The 18,852-nt window shown below is 40.9% G+C and overlaps 1 protein-coding gene and 1 pseudogene across 1 annotated transcript in view; one reads left to right on the top strand and one right to left on the bottom strand.

Moving 5' to 3' along the window:
• Nucleotides 1–16,003, top strand: part of LOC138750751 (transforming growth factor beta-1-induced transcript 1 protein-like) — a 27,170-nt pseudogene extending 11,167 nt beyond the window's left edge.
• Nucleotides 15,854–18,852, bottom strand: part of nif3l1 (NIF3 NGG1 interacting factor 3-like 1 (S. cerevisiae)) — a 13,460-nt gene continuing 10,461 nt past the window's right edge. Inside the window, exon 7 of the mRNA XM_069912875.1 lies at nucleotides 15,854–18,839. Within this exon, the coding sequence (XP_069768976.1) occupies nucleotides 18,829–18,839 (11 nt within the window). The 3' untranslated portion in view covers nucleotides 15,854–18,828. The remainder of the gene's footprint in view (nucleotides 18,840–18,852) is intronic.

The raw sequence follows: 18,852 nt of genomic DNA, 5'->3' as shown, positions 1-18,852 counted from the left end.
TTTAGGTGGTGGAAGTCCATGGTAGGATTTCTCTATTGTGTTTCATGTATGGCTCCCATATTTGTTCGAATATTGTGATGTTATTTCTTAAATTATGTTATTTTTTCTAATGGAATACATTTATTAATTTCTATGTACCATTGTTGTATTCTCAAGTTGTCTTCTAATTTCCAGGTTGACATAATACATTTTTTTGCTACAGCTCGGGCTATCATAACAAATCATTTTTGTGCTCCATCCAAATCGAGTCCAAATTCTTTATTTCTTATATTACTTAGGAGGAAGATCTCTGGGTATTTTGGTATATTGCTTTTTGTGATTTTATTTAATATCTGGTTTAGATCTTCCCAAAATTTTTCCACTTTCTCACATGTCCAAATTGCATGAATTGTTGTTCCCGTTTCCTTTTTACAGTGAAAACATTTGTCTGATACTGTTGGGTCCCATTTATTTAACTTTTGAGGTGTGATGTATAGCCTGTGTATCCAGTTATATCATGCATAACCTCGTGTTTATTGTATTTCTCATAGTTCCGGAGCATAGCTTTTCCCATGTTTCATTCTTTATCTTTATGTTTAGATCTTGTTCCTATTTTTGTTTAAGTTTACCATTTGTTTCCTCATTCTCCTTTTCTTGCAGTTTGATGTACATGTTTGTTATAAATTTTTAAATTATCATTGTGTCTGTAATCACATATTCAAAATTGCTTCCTTCTGGTAACCTCAGACTGTTTCCCAATTTGTCCTTCAAGTAGTTTTTCAGTTGGTGGTATGCAAACATTGTATCGTGAGTTATATTATATTTATCCTTCATTTGTTCAAAGGATAATAATTTATTTCCCGAAAAACAATTTTCTATTCTTTTGATTCCTTTTCTCTCCCATTCTCTGAAGGAAAGGTTATCGATTGTGAAAGGGATTAGTTGATTTTGCGTCAATATTAGTTTTTGTAGTTGGTAATTTGTTTTATTCCTTTCTACGTGAATCTTCTTCCAAATATTGAGCAGATGATGCAATACCGGTGAATTCCTACGTTGCACCAATTTTTCATCCCATTTATATAGTGTATGTTCTCCCCTATTTTATCTAGTTCTAATCTGATCCAATCTGGTTTTTCCCTTGTTTGATAAAAATCTGATAGGTATCTTAATTGTGCGGCTCTATAATAATTCTTAAAGTTTGGTAGTTGTAAGCCTCCTTGTTTGTACCATTCTATTAATTTATCTAGTGCTATCCTCGGTTTCCCCCATTTCCATAAGAATTTCCTTATTATTTTCTTTAGCTCCTTGAAGAATTTCTCTGTTAGGTGAATTGGTAATAACTGAAATAGGTATTGGGAAAATGTTCATTTTAATACAGTTTATCCTTCCTATCAGTGTTAATGGTAAGTCTTTCCAATGCTCTAAGTTATCTTGTAATTTTTTCATTAATGGATGATAATTTAGTTTATATAGATGGGCCGAGATTTTTATTTAGTTGTATACCTAGGTATCGCATTGCTTGTGTTTGCCATCTAAATGGTGATTCTTTCTTAAACTTTGTGAAATCCGCATTATTCATTGGCATTGCTTCACTTTTATTTGCGTTGATCTTGTACCCTGATACTTCTCCATATTCCTTCAATTTCCTATGTAATTCTTTTATTGATATTTCTGGTTCTGTTAAGTATATTATAACGTCATCTGCAAATAGACTGATTTTATATTCCTTGTCTTTTATTTTTATCCCTTTTATTTTATTTTCTGTTCTTATCAGTTCTGCTAGCGGTTCTATGGCTAACGCGAACAATAAGGGCGATAGTGGGCATCCCTGCCTTGTTGATCTGCTTAAGTTAAATTGTTTTGATATATATCCATTTACTGTCACTTTCGCCAATGGCCCCTTATATAATGCTTTAATCCAATTAATATATTTCTCTGGTAAGCTGAATTTTTGTAGTACTTTGAATAAATAATTCCATTCTACTCTGTCAAAGGCCTTCTCTGCGTCTAAAGCAACTGCTACTGTTGGAGCTTTATTTCCTTCTACTGCATGAATTAAGTTAATAAATTTACAAATATTGTCTGTTGTTTGTCTTTTTTTAATAAATCCAGTTTGGTCTAGATTTACTATTTTTGGTACATAGTCGGCTAATCTGTTTGCTAATAGTTTAGCTATTATCTTATAATCTGTGTTAAGTAAAGATATTGGTCTATATGATGCTGGTGCAAGTGGATCTTTCCCTGTCTTTGGTATTACTGTAATTATTGCTGTTTTGCATGAATCTGGTAAGCTTTGTGTTTTATCAATCTGGTTGATTACTTCCAGGAGGGGAGGAATTAATAAATCTTTAAATGTTTTATAGAATTCTATTGGGAATCCATCCTCTCCTGGTGTTTTATTGTTCGGTAGTTTTTTTAATATCTCCTGTACTTCTTCTATTTCAAATGGTTTTATTAATTTATTTTGCTCCTCTGTTTGTAATTTCGGTAGTTCAGTTTTAGTTAGAAATTCATCTATTTTGTTTTCTTTCCCTTAGTTTTCAGTTTGATATAGTTGTTCGTAGAATTTCCTGAAGTTTTCATTGATCTCCATTGGATTATATGTAATTTGTTTGTCCTTTTTCCTTAATGCCAATACCATTCTTTTAGTTTGTTCTGTCTTAAGCTGCCACGCTAGAATTTTGTGCGTTTTTTTCTCCTAGCTCATAATATTTCTGTTTTGTCTTCATTATGTTCTTCTCCACCTTATATGTTTGTAGTGTTTCATCTTTTACTTTCTTGTCTGCCAATTCTCTTCTTTTAGTTGTATCTTCCTTTATTGCTAATTCTTTTTCTGTATTTTTTATTTCCCATTCCAACTGTTCTGTTTCCCGATTGTAGACCTTCTTCATCTTAGTTACATAACTAATTATTTGCCCTCTGATGAACACTTTAATTGCATATCATAGTATAAACTTATCTTTCACTGATTCCGTATTTATTTCAAAGTACATTTTAATTTGTCGTTCAATGAATTCTCTAAAATCCTGTCTTTTAAGTAGCATGGAGTTTAATCTCCATCTATACATTCTTGGAGGGATGTCCTCTAGCTCTATTGCCAGTAACAGGGGTGAGTGATCTGATAATAGTCTAGCTTTATATTCTGTTTTCCTAACTCTCCCTTGAATGTGGGCTGAAAACAGGAATAGGTCTATCCTTGAGTATCTTTTGTGTCTACCCAAATAATATGAATATTCCTTTTCCTTTGGGTGTTGTTTCCTCCATATATCCAAAAGTTATATTTCTTGCATCGATTTAATTATAAATTTGGTTACTTTGTTCTTTCTGTTAGTTTTTTTTCCAGTTTTATCCATGTTTGAGTCCAAATTAAGGTTAAAATCCCCTCCTATTAGTATGTTCCCTTGCTTACTGCTATCTTCAAAAAGATATCTTGCATAAATTTTTGATCTTCTTCATTAGGTGAGTATACATTGAGTAAATTCCAAAATTCTGAATATATCTGACATTTTATCATTACATATCTCCCTGCTGGATCTATTATTTCCTCTTCTATTTTGATTGGTACATTTTTATTGATTAATATAGCTACTCTTCTGGCTTTTGAATTATATGATACTGCTGTTACATGTCCTATCCAATCTCTCTTTAATTTTCACTTCATTTAGATGTGTTTCTTGTACGAATGCTATATCAATTTTTTCTTTTTTCAGTAAATTTAACAGTTTCTTCCTTTTGATTTGGTTATGTATTCCATTAATATTTAAAGTCATATAGTTCAACATAGTCATTTCATACTTTGTTTATCTTTCCTTTCCGTTTCCTCATCACCACCTTCCCTTCTTATCCATTTCTGCTTTCTTTTTTTGAACACATTATAAGACAACATTTCTAAAACATAAAATATTTCCACTATTCTCATATCTAAAATTCCTTTAACCCCAATAGTCCCTCCCCTTTCTGAGTTGCCCTTTGTCCCTTGTCGGGCAACCACATCTCCCCTCTCCATTTGGATTTGCGAATCCGCTCGCAAGCATCAACTGATTTCGCAGTGACTGTTATTCTTCCCCACCCTGCCCCCCCCAGTAAAGATTTTAATCTCCATATATAACAAAGGTCACTCTCTTAATTCCCTCCTTACTTCCTTTCTTCCCTTTCTTTCCCTTCTGAGTTCTTACTTATACTCTATTTATATATATATAGTTTGTTGTCATTTTTGTTCTTGTTACATCTCTTCATCTCTCTGTCTGTTTTGTAGTTGTTCTACAAATTTTCGTGCTTCTTCCGGATCCGAGAATAGTTTGCTTTGCTGCCCCGGGATAACTATTTTAAGTACCGCTGGGTATTTTAACATAAATTTATAACCTTTTTTCCATAGGGTCGTTTTTGCTGCATTGAACTCCTTCCTCTTCTTCAGGAGTTCAAAACTTATGTCTAGATAGAAAAAAAATTTTTGACCCTCGTATTCTAGTGGTTTTTTGTCTTCTCTTATTTTTTCCATTGCCTTCTCCAATATATTTTCTCTTGTTGTATATCTTAGGAATTTTACTAGAATGGATCTTGGTTTTTGTTGTGGTTTAGGGGCTAATGTTCTATGTACCCTTTCTATTTCCATTTCTTCCTGTAATTCTGGTCTTCCTAGGACCCTGGGGATCCATTCTTTTATAAATTCTTTCATATTTTTGCCTTCTTCATCTTCCTTAAGGCCCACTATCTTTATATTGTTTCTTCTATTATAATTTTCCATTATATCTATCTACTGAGCTAACAGCTCCTGTGTTTCTTTAACTTTTTTATCAGGTTCTTCTAATTTCTTTTTTAAGTCATCTACTTCCATTTCTATGGCTGTTTCTCGTTCTTCCACCTTGTCTACTCTTTTTCCTATATCGGTCATGATCATCTCTAATCTATTCACTTTTTCTTCTGTACTATTTATTCTTCTTTTTATTTCACTAAATTCTTGTGACTGCCATTCTTTTACTGTTTCCATATATTCTTTAAAAAAATATATATCCATGTACTTGCCCTTCCCTTCATCTTCCATTTCTCTGTGTTCTCCCTTCTCTTCTTCTGGGTCCACTCCAGGATCTGTGTCCTTTACCTCTGTCTCTTCTGGTTTTCTTGTTGGGTTGTTTATTTTATTTTGTTGGGTATTTTTGTTCCTCTTATTTTTATTAAAAGTGTCTTGGTGTTGGTCTTCTTCCTCTGGGTTGGTCATCTGTTGTTTCTTTGATTTCCTATTTTTATTCTCTTCCTTCTTGTTCCCGTTAATTTCTATGTTTTCCTGTTGAGAGTCTTGCTGTCATGTTTCGGCTGTGAAGATTTACTCCTCAGCTGGTCCCCCCTCCCGTCGGTGTTGTTTTAGTCTTGTGCATAGCGCATGCGCGAGGATTCACGCATGCGCAGTTGCGCACTTTTGTTTGGCTCCGTGAGCCATCTTTGTAGTCCTGAGTTCGGGGTTTCGACTGACCTCAGGGAGCAGGCTTCTCTCTCCACGGCGGGCTTCCTCATACCGGTAAGGCCTTCACCTTCCTCTTCCGACGTCCTTCCTTCTTCTTTTCTTCCTGTTGTTTTTGGTTTTTCTTTCTTTGCTGCCATTTTCTCCACACTTTCATTTTCAATTTGTTATGGTTTCTGTGTTAGTGACTTTGTTTTTCTCTACCTTTTTTTTTACTTTTCTGGAGAGGGCTGGAATTCCCCTACCGGCCACTACTCCATCACGTGACTCCTCCCCTTCTAGTCTGTGTTGATCCATTCTCCTGCCCCATTCCTCTGACCTGCCCCAGTCCATATCCCTCAATGCCCCTCCCATCCATGTACCCATCCAAATTCCTCTTCAATGTCAACTCGTTCCACATCCCCATGTCCTTTGGTTGGTTTCTCATCCACCCTCAGTGGAAAAAGCCAACCTACATCATTTTAAACCCCTCCATCAAATCTCCCCTCATTCTTCTACACTCCAGGGAATAAAGTCCAAACCTGTTTAACCTTTCCCTATAACTCAGTTCCTGAAGTCCGGGCAACATCCTACTAGATCTTCTCTGCATCTTTCTATCTTATTGAGATCTTTCCTGTAGTTCGATGACCAAAACTACACACAATACTCCAAATGTGTCCTCACCAATGTCTTTACCATCACATCCCAACTCTTATACTCAATACTTTGATTTATGAAGGCCAATGTGCCAAAAGCTCTCTTTACAACCCTGTCCACCTGTGACTCCACTTTTAGGGAATTATGTATCTATATTATCATAGGGTAGTGATCATGGGAGATTTTAACATTGATTGGGATACCCATACGGTTAGAAGGCTGGATGGGCTGGAGTTCGTTAAATGTGTTCAGGATTGTTTTCTAAATCAGTTAGTAGAAGAACCGACTCGGGATGGTGTAATACTGGATCTCCTGTTAGGGAACGAGCTAGGTCAGGTAGCGGACATTAATGTTGGAGAACCAATTGGGTCTAGTGACCATAATTCTGTTAGTTTTAGGGTAGTTTTAAGGAAGAGCAAGGAGAGGCCTAAAGTTGAGGTTCTGGATTGGAAAAGAGCAAATTTCGTAGGAATAAGAAGGGATTTGGGGAGTATTGAGTGGGACAGGATATTTTCAGGTAAGGATGTTAATGAAAAATGGAGGATATTCAAAAAAGAAATTTTGAGGGTACAGAGTAGTTATGTCCCAGTCTGGATCAAAGGAAAGGCTGGAAGTCATAGGGAGGCTTGGTTTTCGAGGAATATTGGAAATTTGGTTAGGAGAAAAAGGGAGGTGTACAAGAGGTATAAAGAGCAGGGAGCTGAGAGGTTGAAGGAGGACTACAAGGAGTGTAGAAGGAATCTTAAGAAAGAAATTAGAAAGGCCAAAAAAAGGCATGAAGAGGCTTTGGCTGACAGAGTAGAAATAAATCCAAAGGGTTTCTATAAGTACATTAAAAGTAAAAGATTAGTGAGAGATAAAATTGGACCCCTTGTAGATAGCGAGGGTAGGCTGAGTGAGAAGTCTGAGGAAATGGGGGAAATTTTGAATGATTTCTTTGCCTCGGTATTCACTAGGGAAAAAAATGTTGAACCAGTTGAAGTAAAGAAAAATAGTGGGGAGGTCATGAAGCATATAAGGATAACCGAGGAGGTAGTGATGACTGTGTTAAAAAAGATAAAGGTGGATAAATCTCCCGGACCGGACAAAATATTCCCTAGGACACTCAGGGAGGCTAGTGGACAGTTAGTGGGGCCATTAACAGAGATATTTAGGACGTCACTGGCCACGGGAGTGGTACCAAAGGATTGGAGGGTGGCGCATGTGGTTCCTCTGTTTAAGAAAGGGTCCAAGTGCAAACCTGGGAATTATAGGCCTGTAAGTCTGACGTCTGTGGTGGGCAAGTTGATGGAAAGTGTTCTGAGGGATGCTATTTACAAATTTTTGGACGTACAAGGATTGATAGGGAGTAATCAGCATGGTTTTGTCAGGGGTAGATCATGCTTGACATACCTGATTGAGTTCTTCGAGGGGGTTACAAAAAAGGTTGATGAAGGTAAAGCTGTGGATGTTGTCTATTTGGACTTTAGTAAAGCTTTTGACAAAGTTCCCCACAGGAGGTTAGGAAAAAAGGTGGAGGCATTAGGTATAAATAAGGAGGTAGTGAAATGGATTCAGCAGTGGTTGGATGGAAGGTGTCAGAGAGTAGTGGTAGACAATTGTTTGTCCAATTGGAGGCCGGTGACTAGTGGAGTTCCTCAGGGTTCGGTCCTGGGTCCACTATTATTTGTTATGTATATTAACGATCTGGATGTAGGGGTAGAGAATTGGATAAGCAAGTTTGCGGATGACACAAAGATTGGTGGTGTGGTGGACAGTGAGGTAGATTACCGTAGATTAAAAGGTGATTTAGGAAGGCTGGAGGTGTGGGCTGAGAAATGGCTGATGGAATTTAATACAGATAAATGTGAGGTGCTGCATTTTGGAAAGGCAAATTTAAATAGGTCATATACATTGAATGGTAGACAATTGAGGAGTGCAGAGTAACAAAGGGATTTAGGAGTTATGGTAAATAATACCCTCAAGGCTGATACTCAAGTAGATGGTGTGGTGAAGAAGGCATTTGGAATGTTGGCCTTCATAAATCGGAGTATTGAATTCAAGAGTAGGGAGGTTATGATGAAATTGTACAAGGCATTGGTGAGGCCAAATTTGGAGTACTGTGTACAGTTTTGGTCGCCAAATTATAGGAAAGATATAAACAAAATAGAGAGAGTGCAGAGAAGGTTCACGAGAATGTTGACAGGATTTCAGGGTCTGAGTTACAAGGAAAGGTTGTGCAGACTGGGGCTTTTTTGTCTGGAGCGTAGAAGATTGAGAGGGGACTTGATAGAGGTGTTTAAGATTTTAAAAGGGACAGACAGAGTAAATGTGGATAGGCTTTTTCAATTAAGAAAGGGGGAGATTCAAACTAGAGGACATGGTTTAAGATTGAAGGGGGAAAATTATAAGGGGAACATGAGGGGAAATTTCTTTATGCAGAGGGTGGTGGGGATGTGGAATGAGCTTCCAGCAGACGTGGTCGTGGCGGGATCATTGGTTACATTTAAGGAAAGACTGGATCGTTACATGGATAGGAGGGGACTAGAGGGGTATGGACCGGATGCTGGTCAGTGGGACTAGGAGGGTGGGGATTTGCTACGGCATGGACTAGTAGGGCCGAACTGGCCTGTTCTGTGCTGTAAGTGGTTATATGGTTATTCCCAGATCCCTCTGTTCTACCGCACTCCTCAGTGCTTGACCATTCACCATGGACGTCCTTTCTTAGTTTGTCCTTCCAAAATGCAACACCTCACACTTATCTGCATTAAATCCCATCGGCCATTTTCCAGCTGGTCCAGATCCCTCTGCCAACTTTGAAAACCTTCCTCTCTGTCCACAATGTCTCCAATCTTACTGTCATCTGTAAACCTGCTGATCTGATTCACCACATGATCATCCAGATCATTGATATCAATGACAAACTACAATGGTCCCAGCACCGATCCCTGAGGGACCACAGTGGTCACAGGCATCCAGTCTGAGAAGTATCATCCACCACTTCTCTCTGGCTTCTCCTGTCCAGCTTTATCGAATTCTGTTCACCATTAAAAACCGGTGTATGAACCTTCCTGACAAACCTCCCCTGCAGGACCTTGTCAAAGTCTTACCATATAGACAATATCCACAGCCTTTTTTTCGTCAACGTTCCTGGTAACCTCCTTGAAAAACTATCAGATTGGGGGGGAGGGAGGAGGTGAAATGTGGAGGGGAGGGGAAGAGGTGGGGGGCACAGCAGCTGACTACAACAGGGGAACCTCACTGGTGGGTCTCCAATGACTCAACTGGTTGCTCCTCCCGACACACGATGGGACTCCTCCACCTTCCCTCCCTCCCATGCCCCTCTTCCCCCTCCCATCTTCCATCCATTTCTCCAGTCCCCCTCCCTCCCACTGCCCACTCTCTCCCTCCATCCTCGCCATCTCCCCCCACCGTCCATCTCTCTGGTCCCAAACCTATCCCCTCCTCCCATCTGTCCTTCCCTCCCTCTTTGCCCCACTGATCCCCCTCTCTGCCTCGACCCCCCCACAGATGGTGACGGCCCTGGGCCAGACCTGGCACCCGGAACACTTTGTCTGCCATCACTGCCAGCATGAGATTGGAGGCAGCAACTTCTTCGAGAAGGAGGGTTTCCCTTACTGTGAGCACGATTACTGGGACCTCTTCTCGCCCCGCTGTGCCGGGTGTCATCAGGCCATCAAGGACGTGAGTTGGGAGAGGGGGCAGAGAGAGGGGGGGCAGAGAGAGGGGGAGGGCAGAGAGAGAGGGGTGGAGAGAGAGAGAGGGGTGGAGAGAGAGAGAGGGGTGGAAAGAGAAAGGGGTGGAGAGAGAAAGGGGTGGAGAGAGAGGGGGTGGAGAGAGGGGGGTGGAGAGAGAATGGTGGAGAGTGGGTTGGAAAGGGGTGGAGAGAGAGGAGAGAATGGGGGAGAGAGGGGGAGTGAGGGGGCGGGAGAGAGAGTGGGGAGTGAGGGGGCGGGAGAGAGAGTGGGGAGTGAGAGGGTGGGAGAAAGGGGGGAGTGAGGGGGGTGGGAGAGAGAGTGGGGGTGAAGAAGAGTAATTTAACAATGTATCTGACAACCCAAATTAAATTCTGGAGACTCCCAGAAGATAGTTTGTTATTTTTAATAAATCCTCATGAAAAAATTCTCCCCTCAGAAAATGGTGACAGCACTGGATCAGAACTGGCATCCGGAACATTTCCATTGTGTTCAATGTGGCTCCTTGTTTGGAGAAGATGGTAGGTGATAGGGTTACAGAGAAAGGGAGAGGTGTAGGGGACCAGAGGGGGCTACAGAGTCTGGGAGGGGTGTTGAGGACCGGAGTGGTTTGGGTTCTTAGTCCAGGCTATAGACATGGTTGTCCATCTTGAGGCCTAATTTACGAGGCCTGGTTTGTAAGTGTGGCATCGTGGTGGGGGACAGGGGAAGGAAGTCTCCAGCCTATCCATCCTTGTCTGATTCCCCCACCTCATTGTTCATTTCTCTCTCCCCAACCCCCTCCACCCTGCCCCATGGGGGCTCAGGTTTCCATGAGAGGGACGGAAAGGCCTACTGCCGCCAGGACTTCTATGAGCTGTTCGCCTCCCGTTGCCATGGCTGCAGCAAGGCCATCATGGAGAACTACATCTCAGCGCTCAACGTCCTGTGGCATCCGGAGTGTTTTGTCTGTCGGGTGAGTGAGCTCTGGCTGCGGGCGGCCATCTCGCGACAGGTGGGAATAGGTGGAGGTCCATCTTGTGCAGTACTGGGGCATCATTTCAAGGTGATGGTGGCCATCTTGTGAAGGTTGTGTGGCTATGTTGAGCAAGCTGGGCAGGAATCTTACTAGGGCTGGGTCGAATTGTGGGACTGGAGGAAGACCCTAATTCATCCTTCTTCTGATTACGAATGGGCAGGGAAGGATTGTGGGAATGGGGACAGGAGCATCATGGGAACGGGTTCAGGATCATCATGGGAACAGAGTTCGGGGGCATTGTGGGAACGGGGACGGAGGGTTCGTGGGAACGGGTTCAGGATGATAATGGGAATGGGAACAGGGGCATTATGGGGACGGGGATTGTGGGAACAGGGACAGGAGCATCATGGGTCCAGGGTCAGGGGGATTGTGGGATTTGACATTGCCCCCAACCTCACCCACTGTCCCTCTCTCCCTGACAGGACTGCTATACCCCATTCGTCAACGGCAGCTTCTTTGAGCACAGCGGGGAGCCTCTCTGCGAGACCCACTACCACAGGCGGCGCGGATCGCTCTGCTTGGCCTGTCAGACCCCCATCGCTGGCCGCTGTATCACTGCCCTAGACAGTCGGTTCCACCCCGAGCACTTTGTCTGCGTATTCTGTCTCAAACACCTCACCAAGGGCACATTCAGGGAACACGGAGCCAAGCCCTACTGTCACGTCTGCTTCACCAAGCTGTTCGGCTAGAGGGGAGAGAGGGCGGGGGGAGAGTGGGAGGGGGGAGGGGAGGGAGAGAGGGAGAGGGGAGGGAGAAAGGGGGAGGGGAGATAGAGGCCATTTACACACCCACACCCACTTCTGATGCCCCACCTTCCACTCCTGTCCATCAGATTTGTAGCCACACTTCCTCCACTGCCAATCACTGCAGACCCCCCCCCCCCCCCCCGTGAATCAGTAACCCCACCCCACCTCTTGATTTACCTCACTGCCAGCCCTGCCCACTTAGCCTCAAGCCAGGCCACCATTGTTTGGCCAAGCCCCCACCCATTTTATTGATGATGTTCATTCCAGAGCATTTTGTCCAATAAAAGTATCTGATACCATCTTTTCTCTCTCTCTCTCTCTCTCTCTCTCAATGTGTCTGCGGGGCCTAAAGGCCAGGCTGCAATGCCCTCCCTGGAGTAAAATGTTTAATCTTGTATTTGTATGTGTGGGTTCTTCGACAACACATGGATGAAGGAAAAGGTTCTTCACTTTAAAGTTGTTGCAAACAGCACCATGATGCTGCAAGTCTCCATTACTGATCACATGCTGTGTCTCCCGCTCTACGTCAGCCCCTGGTGGCAGCCAAGTCTAATCAAACAGTAAGACCTTGCTAGTTGCCTTGCAACCACAATCACTATCATTACATCTCCCTTTCTTAAAACTTACTTTTAACTAACATTTCCTTTGTATAACTCTGCAATTTTAACTTTAACACCAAGAACTTTCATTTTCATTATTATCAACATTGTTAACATTTTTTAAACTTGTTTTGTGTTCACATTTACATACACTAAAACTTGAAGAGTGAATAAGATAGCACTACTTCATTCTAGAACAGGAGTCTTTAAATTTGCTCAATGAATCTCTTAGGAGGATTCACGTGTCTTGACAATCTCCTGATTGATTGTCCTTGAATCTGAGTTGTTGCCTCAGACGATGTCTTCTCAGATGTGCATTCAGGTTGTTCAACAGTATCCGTCTTTCCATCTATGTGGCTGGTATAATTTGAAGGTCTCAACAATTTCTTCGCAGAACAGCACCTTCATCTGTCTGAATGGTGTACAATCTTGGTTGGACTTCACTAAGGACAGTTCCCTTCTGAGTCCATAAGTTCATTTTGTATTTAGTCTTACTTGGTCACCAGTGTAGAGTTCCAGTCGGTTTTTTGTTCCTCTGTCAAAGTAATACTTTTGCTTTTCTTTCTGTTGTTATTTGAATTTCCTCACTTTCTCCCCTCTTTTGTTTTTAGGAGGTGCTCCTGAATGGGTAGGTTTGATCTTAGCCCATGTCCCATAAGGAGTTGTGCTGGTGACATACTACACTTGAGCGGTATACTAGCATGCTCTGGTAGCAGTCCGTTCCACTGTCTTTTGCCTTGTTCATCAGTCTTTTCATTGTCTGTACTGATTTTTCCACTGTGGAAAATGAGGACTTGACCTGGTGTGTTCAAAGTCGCACTCTTTGGCAAAATATCGGAACTTTGAATTGCAAAACTGGGGTCCATTGCCTGTGAAAACCTCACTTGCCACGTCATGTCTGGAGAAAATGGCTTTCATACCTATTATTACTGCATCCACAGTGGTGGTGTTCAATCTACACACCTCTGGATACAGGGAGTGATAATCTGTGACTACCAGATAGTCCTTCCCTTGACATTCAAATAGGTCAGCGCCTACCTTCTGGTAAGGTCTGTGTGTGCTGGGTGTGGCTTTAGTGGTTCTGCAGGATTGCTTGCTTGATATTTCTGGCATATTGTACAGTTTTACACTTCACTTGTTATATCATTTTGATTCTTGGCCAGTACATCACCTCTCGTGCTCTCTTCTTACACTTTTCAATACCGAGATGTCCTGCATGGATCCTTTTTTTTAGCATCTCTTTTCAGACTCTTTGGGATAAGGATTTTATATCCTTTGTAGATGATGTCTTCAACTCTGATAGTTCTGCCCTGCAGTTCCAGTACTCTGCAACATCCTGCTTCATGTTGGGCCATCCATCCAAGATGTTTTTTCTTAGTTGTCTCTGTGTTTCATTTTTGTTTGTCTCTGACTTTATGAGCTCCATTTTTGCATCTGACATGGGCAGTGCACTTGTGATCATGTCCATGAAGGTGTTCATGTCTTTAGCTATTTTGTTGTTTGCAGGATCTCTCATGTCAACAGCTCCAGACATCGTGTCTGCTGTGTACCTTAGCTTACCCAGAGTGTATGCCACGTTCAGTGAATATCTTTGCAGCCTAATCATCATTCTTTGTATTCGAAGTGGACATTCATTTAATGGCTTTTGGAACAATGCAATCAAGAGCTTATGGTCAGTCTGTACACTTATTGCTTGTCCTGACACAAACTGATGAAATCTTTCACATGTGTACGTGATGCTGAGCAGCTCCTTTTCAATTTGAGCGTACCCCGTCTCCGTGTCTGTCATTGAGCGTGATGCATACGCAATGGGTTGCCTGTCATCATATTTTTGCAGAAGAACTGCATCGAGCCCACTATGTGATGTGTCTGATGATACCTTGATGGGTCTCGCTGGGTCATAAAACCTCAGAACTGGTTCCTCTGTGAGCAGTTTTTTTTAGTTCCCCATGAATTTTCATGCTCATGATTCCACCCCATTCAATGTTCTTTTCTGTTAGAAAAGATGGCTCCATTGAGAAGACTGAGAGGTTGGATATGAATTTACCCATATAGTTGACCATTCCATTAAATCTCTGTACATCCTTTTTGCATTGTGGCCTTGGCATGTTCCCAATAGCAGACACCTTTCTGGGATTTAGTCTGATGCCCTCACTGCCAATAATATCTCCTACAAATGTTTGTTCTGTCACCCCGAGCTGGCATTTCTATTCAGCTTCTATTCAGTTTGCTTTCCTTGTTGCTTCCAGCACTTTCCTTAGTCTCTCATCATGCTCCATTCTCGTGGTTCCCCAGACTATGATGTCATCCATTGAGGTATCAACTCCGTCCAGGTGCTCATAGACCACATGGATAGTTTTGTGATACACTTCAGTAGCTGAGGCAATTCCAAATGGTAACCTTATGAATCTGTATCTGCCAAATGGACTATTGAATGTGCACAATCTTAAACTTGCTTCATCTAATTTCACTTGCCAAAATCCTGATGATGCATCCAACTTGCTGAAAAACTTTGCATTTGGAAACCGTGACATGATTTCTTCACGCGTCAGAAGTTTAAATTGTTCTCTCTTTGTGGCTCTGTTTAGATCTCTTGGATCCAGGAAATGTTTAAGCTTTCCAGTCTTTTTGTCCACAATGATGAGTGAACTCACCCACCTCGTTGGCTCATCTATCTTCTGAATCACGTTCAGACTTTCCATCCTGTCCAACTCTGCCTTTAGTTGCTTTTGAAGAGCAAATGGAACTTTTCTGCATGGATGCATTATTGGTGGCACACGTTTATCCACTCTGATCGTGTATTCTTCTGGAAGGCAGCCTAGACCCTGAAATAGGTCATTGTACTCTTTCATGAGTTCATCATAGACTGTCTCTCCTTCACTTTCCGCCATGAGGACTCTTTCTACCAGGTTCAGTTTCTCACAGGCTGTTAAACCTAGTATGGTCTGTACATCCTTTGCTACCACGATGAATGCTAGCATGTACACTTTGTCCTTGTGTTTCACTTTGACCACGCATTCTCCTTGCACTGGTATGTTGGTACCTGAATATCCTGTCACCTTCATTTTTGTTCCATACATCTTTGGTCTGGGTCTAATCTTCTTAAAATTAGTCTCTGATATTACATTAATTTGTGCTCCAGTATTGTTATGAACCCAACAGTAATAGATATTCACCGGCTACACTGCTAACTGAAGGATCACACAACCAGACGGGTTGAGTTCAGTGAGCAAAAACTGATTTATTGCAGGCTGCCTGGCTGGTCTTATAATCCCAGCCCAGACCTGGCTGAGAACCGTGCTGGGGGGCCAGACATCACCGGGGCATCATGCAGGTCCCCAAGTGCAGACTTCTAAGGCTGGTGCCAAGGTGGGGAGGAAACCCCTGATGATGCCATTTTGGCCAGCTGCCCCACCGCATGTGTGACAAGCAGGGCCGGTTCACCTGCCTAATGGCGTACCACCACAACTTCAACATGAAAACAGAATCAAACTTTAACATATCTCTATTAACTTTACCCAACTTAGCACCCTTCTGATTCTAAGCACACGTGTATGTAATGTGTGTGTAAATTTAAGAAAAGTTCTTTGGTTCACAGTCGAATCTCACTTCTCCTTCTTCCAAGTTCTCTGGTTGCAGGCATTTCTTATACTCTGCCAGAATTTTTTTAAATTTTTTTTTATTTTTCACACTATAAACCATATTGACCAAGATACATACAGACATTTTGTTTCTTGAATATAGTGTCATTTTCTCCCCCTTTTTCCCCTCTCCCTTACCCCCTTCCCATTTATTTGAAGTACAATCTATAAGATACATTAAACCCGTTAAACAATGTTGTCACTTAATAAAAATAAACAAGATATTTTACTGAGTCAGTTCTTTTCGTTGTCTTCTCCTTCTGTCATTTTAGTTGGTGGAAGTCCATGGTAGGATTTCTCTATAGTATTTCATATATGGCTCCCATATTTGTTAGAATATTGTGATGTTATTTCTTAAATTATGTTATTTTTTCTAATGGAATACATTTATTCATTTCTATGTACCATTGTTGTATTCTCAAGTTGTCTTCTAATTTCCAGGTTGACATAATACATTTTTTTGCTACAGCTAGGGCTATCATAAATCTTTTTTGTGCTCCATCCAAATCGAGTCCAAATTCGTTGTTTCTTATATTACTTAGGAGGAAGATCTCTGGGTTTTTTGGTATATTGCTTTTTGTGATTTTATTTAATATCTGGTTTATATCTTCCCAAAATTTTTCCACTTTCTCACATGTCCAAATTGCATGAATTGTTGTTCCCATTTCCTTTTTACAGCGAAAACATCTGTCTGATACTGTTGGGTCCCATTTATTTAACTTTTGAGGTGTGATGTATAGCCTGTGTATCCAGTTATATTGTATCATGAGTAACCTCGTGTTTATTGTATTTCTCATAGTTCCGGAGCATAGCTTTTCCCATGTTTCATTCTTTATCTATCTTTATGTTTAGATCTTGTTCCCATTTTTGTTTAGGTTTACCGTTTGTTTCCTCGTTCTCCTTTTCTTGCAGTTTGATGTACATGTTTGTTATAAGTTTTTAAATTATCATTGTGTCTGTAATCACATATTCAAAATTGCTTCCTTCTGGTAACCTCAGACTGTTTCCCAATTTGTCCTTCAAGTAGGTTTTCAGTTGGTGGTATGCAAACATTGTATCGTGAGTTATATTATATTTATCCTTCATTTGTTCAAAGGATAATAATTTATTTCTCGAAAAACAATTTTCTATTCTTTTGATCCCTTTTCTCTCCCATTCTCTGAAGGAAAGGTTATCTATTGTAAAAGGGATTAGGTGATTTTGCGTCAATATTAGTTTTGGTAGTTGGTAATTTGTTTTATTCCTTTCTATGTGAATCTTCTTCCAAATGTTGAACAGATGATGCAATACCGGTGAATTCCTACATTGCACCAATTTTTCATCCCATTTATATAGTATATGTTCAGGTATCTTCTCCCCTATTTTATCTAGTTCTAATCTGGTCCAATCTGGTTTTTCCCTTGTTTGGTAAAAATCTGATAGGTATCTTAATTGTGCGGCTCTACAATAATTCTTAAAGTTTGGTCGTTGTAAGCCTCCTTATTTGTACCATTCTGTTAATTTATCTAGTGCTATCCTCGGTTTCCCACCTTTCCATAAGAATTTCCTTATTATTTTCTTTAGCTCCTTGAAGAATTTCTCTGTTAGGTGAATTGGTAATAACTGAAATAGGTATTGTATCCTTGGGAAAATGTTCATTTTAAGACAGTTTATCCTTCCTATCAGTGTTAGTGGTAAGTCTTTCCAATGCTCTAAGTTGTCCTGTAATTTTTTCATTAATGGATGATAATTTAGTTTATATAGATGGGCCGAGATTTTTATTTAGTTGTATACCTAGGTATCGCATTGCTTGTGTTTGCCATCTAAATGGTGATTCTTTCTTAAACTTTGTGAAATCCGCATTATTCATTGGCATTGCTTCACTTTTATTTGCGTTGATCTTGTACCCCAATACTTCTCCATATTCCTTCAATTTCCTATGTAATTCTTTTATTGATATTTCTGGTTCTGTTAAGTATATTATAACATCATCTGCAAATAGACTAATTTTATATTCCTTTTATTTTTATCCCTCTTATTTTATTTTCTGTTCTTATCAGTTTTGCTTGTGGTTCTATAGCTAACGCGAACAGTGAGGGAGATAATGGACATCCTTGCCTTGTTGATCTGCTTAATTTAAATTGTTTTGATATATATCCATTTACTGTCACTTTCGCCAATGGCCCCTTATATAATGCTTTAATCCAATTAATATATTTCTCTGCTAGGCTGAATTTTTGTAGTACTTTGAATTAATAATTCCATTCTACTCTGTCAAAGGCCTTCTCTGCGTCTAAAGCAACCGCTACTGTTGGAGTTTTATTTCCTTCTACTGCATGAATTAAGTTAATAAATTTACAGTTATTGTCCGTTGTTCGTCTTTTTTTAATAAATCCAGTTTGGTCTAGATTTACTATTTTTTGTACATAGTCAGCCAATCTGTTTGCTAATAATTTAGCTATTATCTTATAATCTGTGTTAAGTCGAGATATTGGCCTTTCCCTAAGGCCTCAATTTCTCCATGAGACCTCACCTTCAGGCAGCAATGTCTCACTAAGGCCTCAATGTCTCCTTAAACTCTCAATATCTCCCTTGGGTCATCAATATTTCCCTGAGACCTCTCCCTAAGGCCACAATGTCTCCCATTTGCCCTTAATGTCTTGCTGTTGTCTCTCCCTAAGGCCTCAATGTCTACCTGAAGCCTCTTGATGAGCTCTCAATGTCTCCCTGAGGCCTCAATGTCTCCAAGGCCACAATGTCTACCTGAGGCCTGAACATCTCCCCAAGACCTGTCTCTGAGGCCTAAGTATCAACCCTGATGGTGTAATGTTTCCCTGGGGACACAGCTGTCCTGCAGAAGCCTGTAACAGTAGCCCTTGCGAGTCTTCGAGAAGCCTGTGCCAGGAGGCCTCAGCTGTCCTCAAGAATCCTGCAACAGTATGTGTCAGTTGTCCTGGAGAAGCTTGTACTAGGAGGCCTTGTGAGTCCTCGAAGTGCCTGAAATCAGTAGGCCTCTTGGATCCTTAAGAAGCCTGCACCAGTAGGCCTCATGGGTTCTGGTGAAGCGTGGACGGCAGGCCTCAGATGACATCTGGAAGAACCGT

This window comes from Narcine bancroftii, unplaced genomic scaffold, assembly GCF_036971445.1.
Source record: "Narcine bancroftii isolate sNarBan1 unplaced genomic scaffold, sNarBan1.hap1 Scaffold_254, whole genome shotgun sequence".
NCBI classification, from domain to species: domain Eukaryota; kingdom Metazoa; phylum Chordata; class Chondrichthyes; order Torpediniformes; family Narcinidae; genus Narcine; species Narcine bancroftii.
The sequence above is the reverse complement of the archived record's forward strand: the minus strand, read 5'-3'. Positions and strand labels throughout refer to the sequence as shown.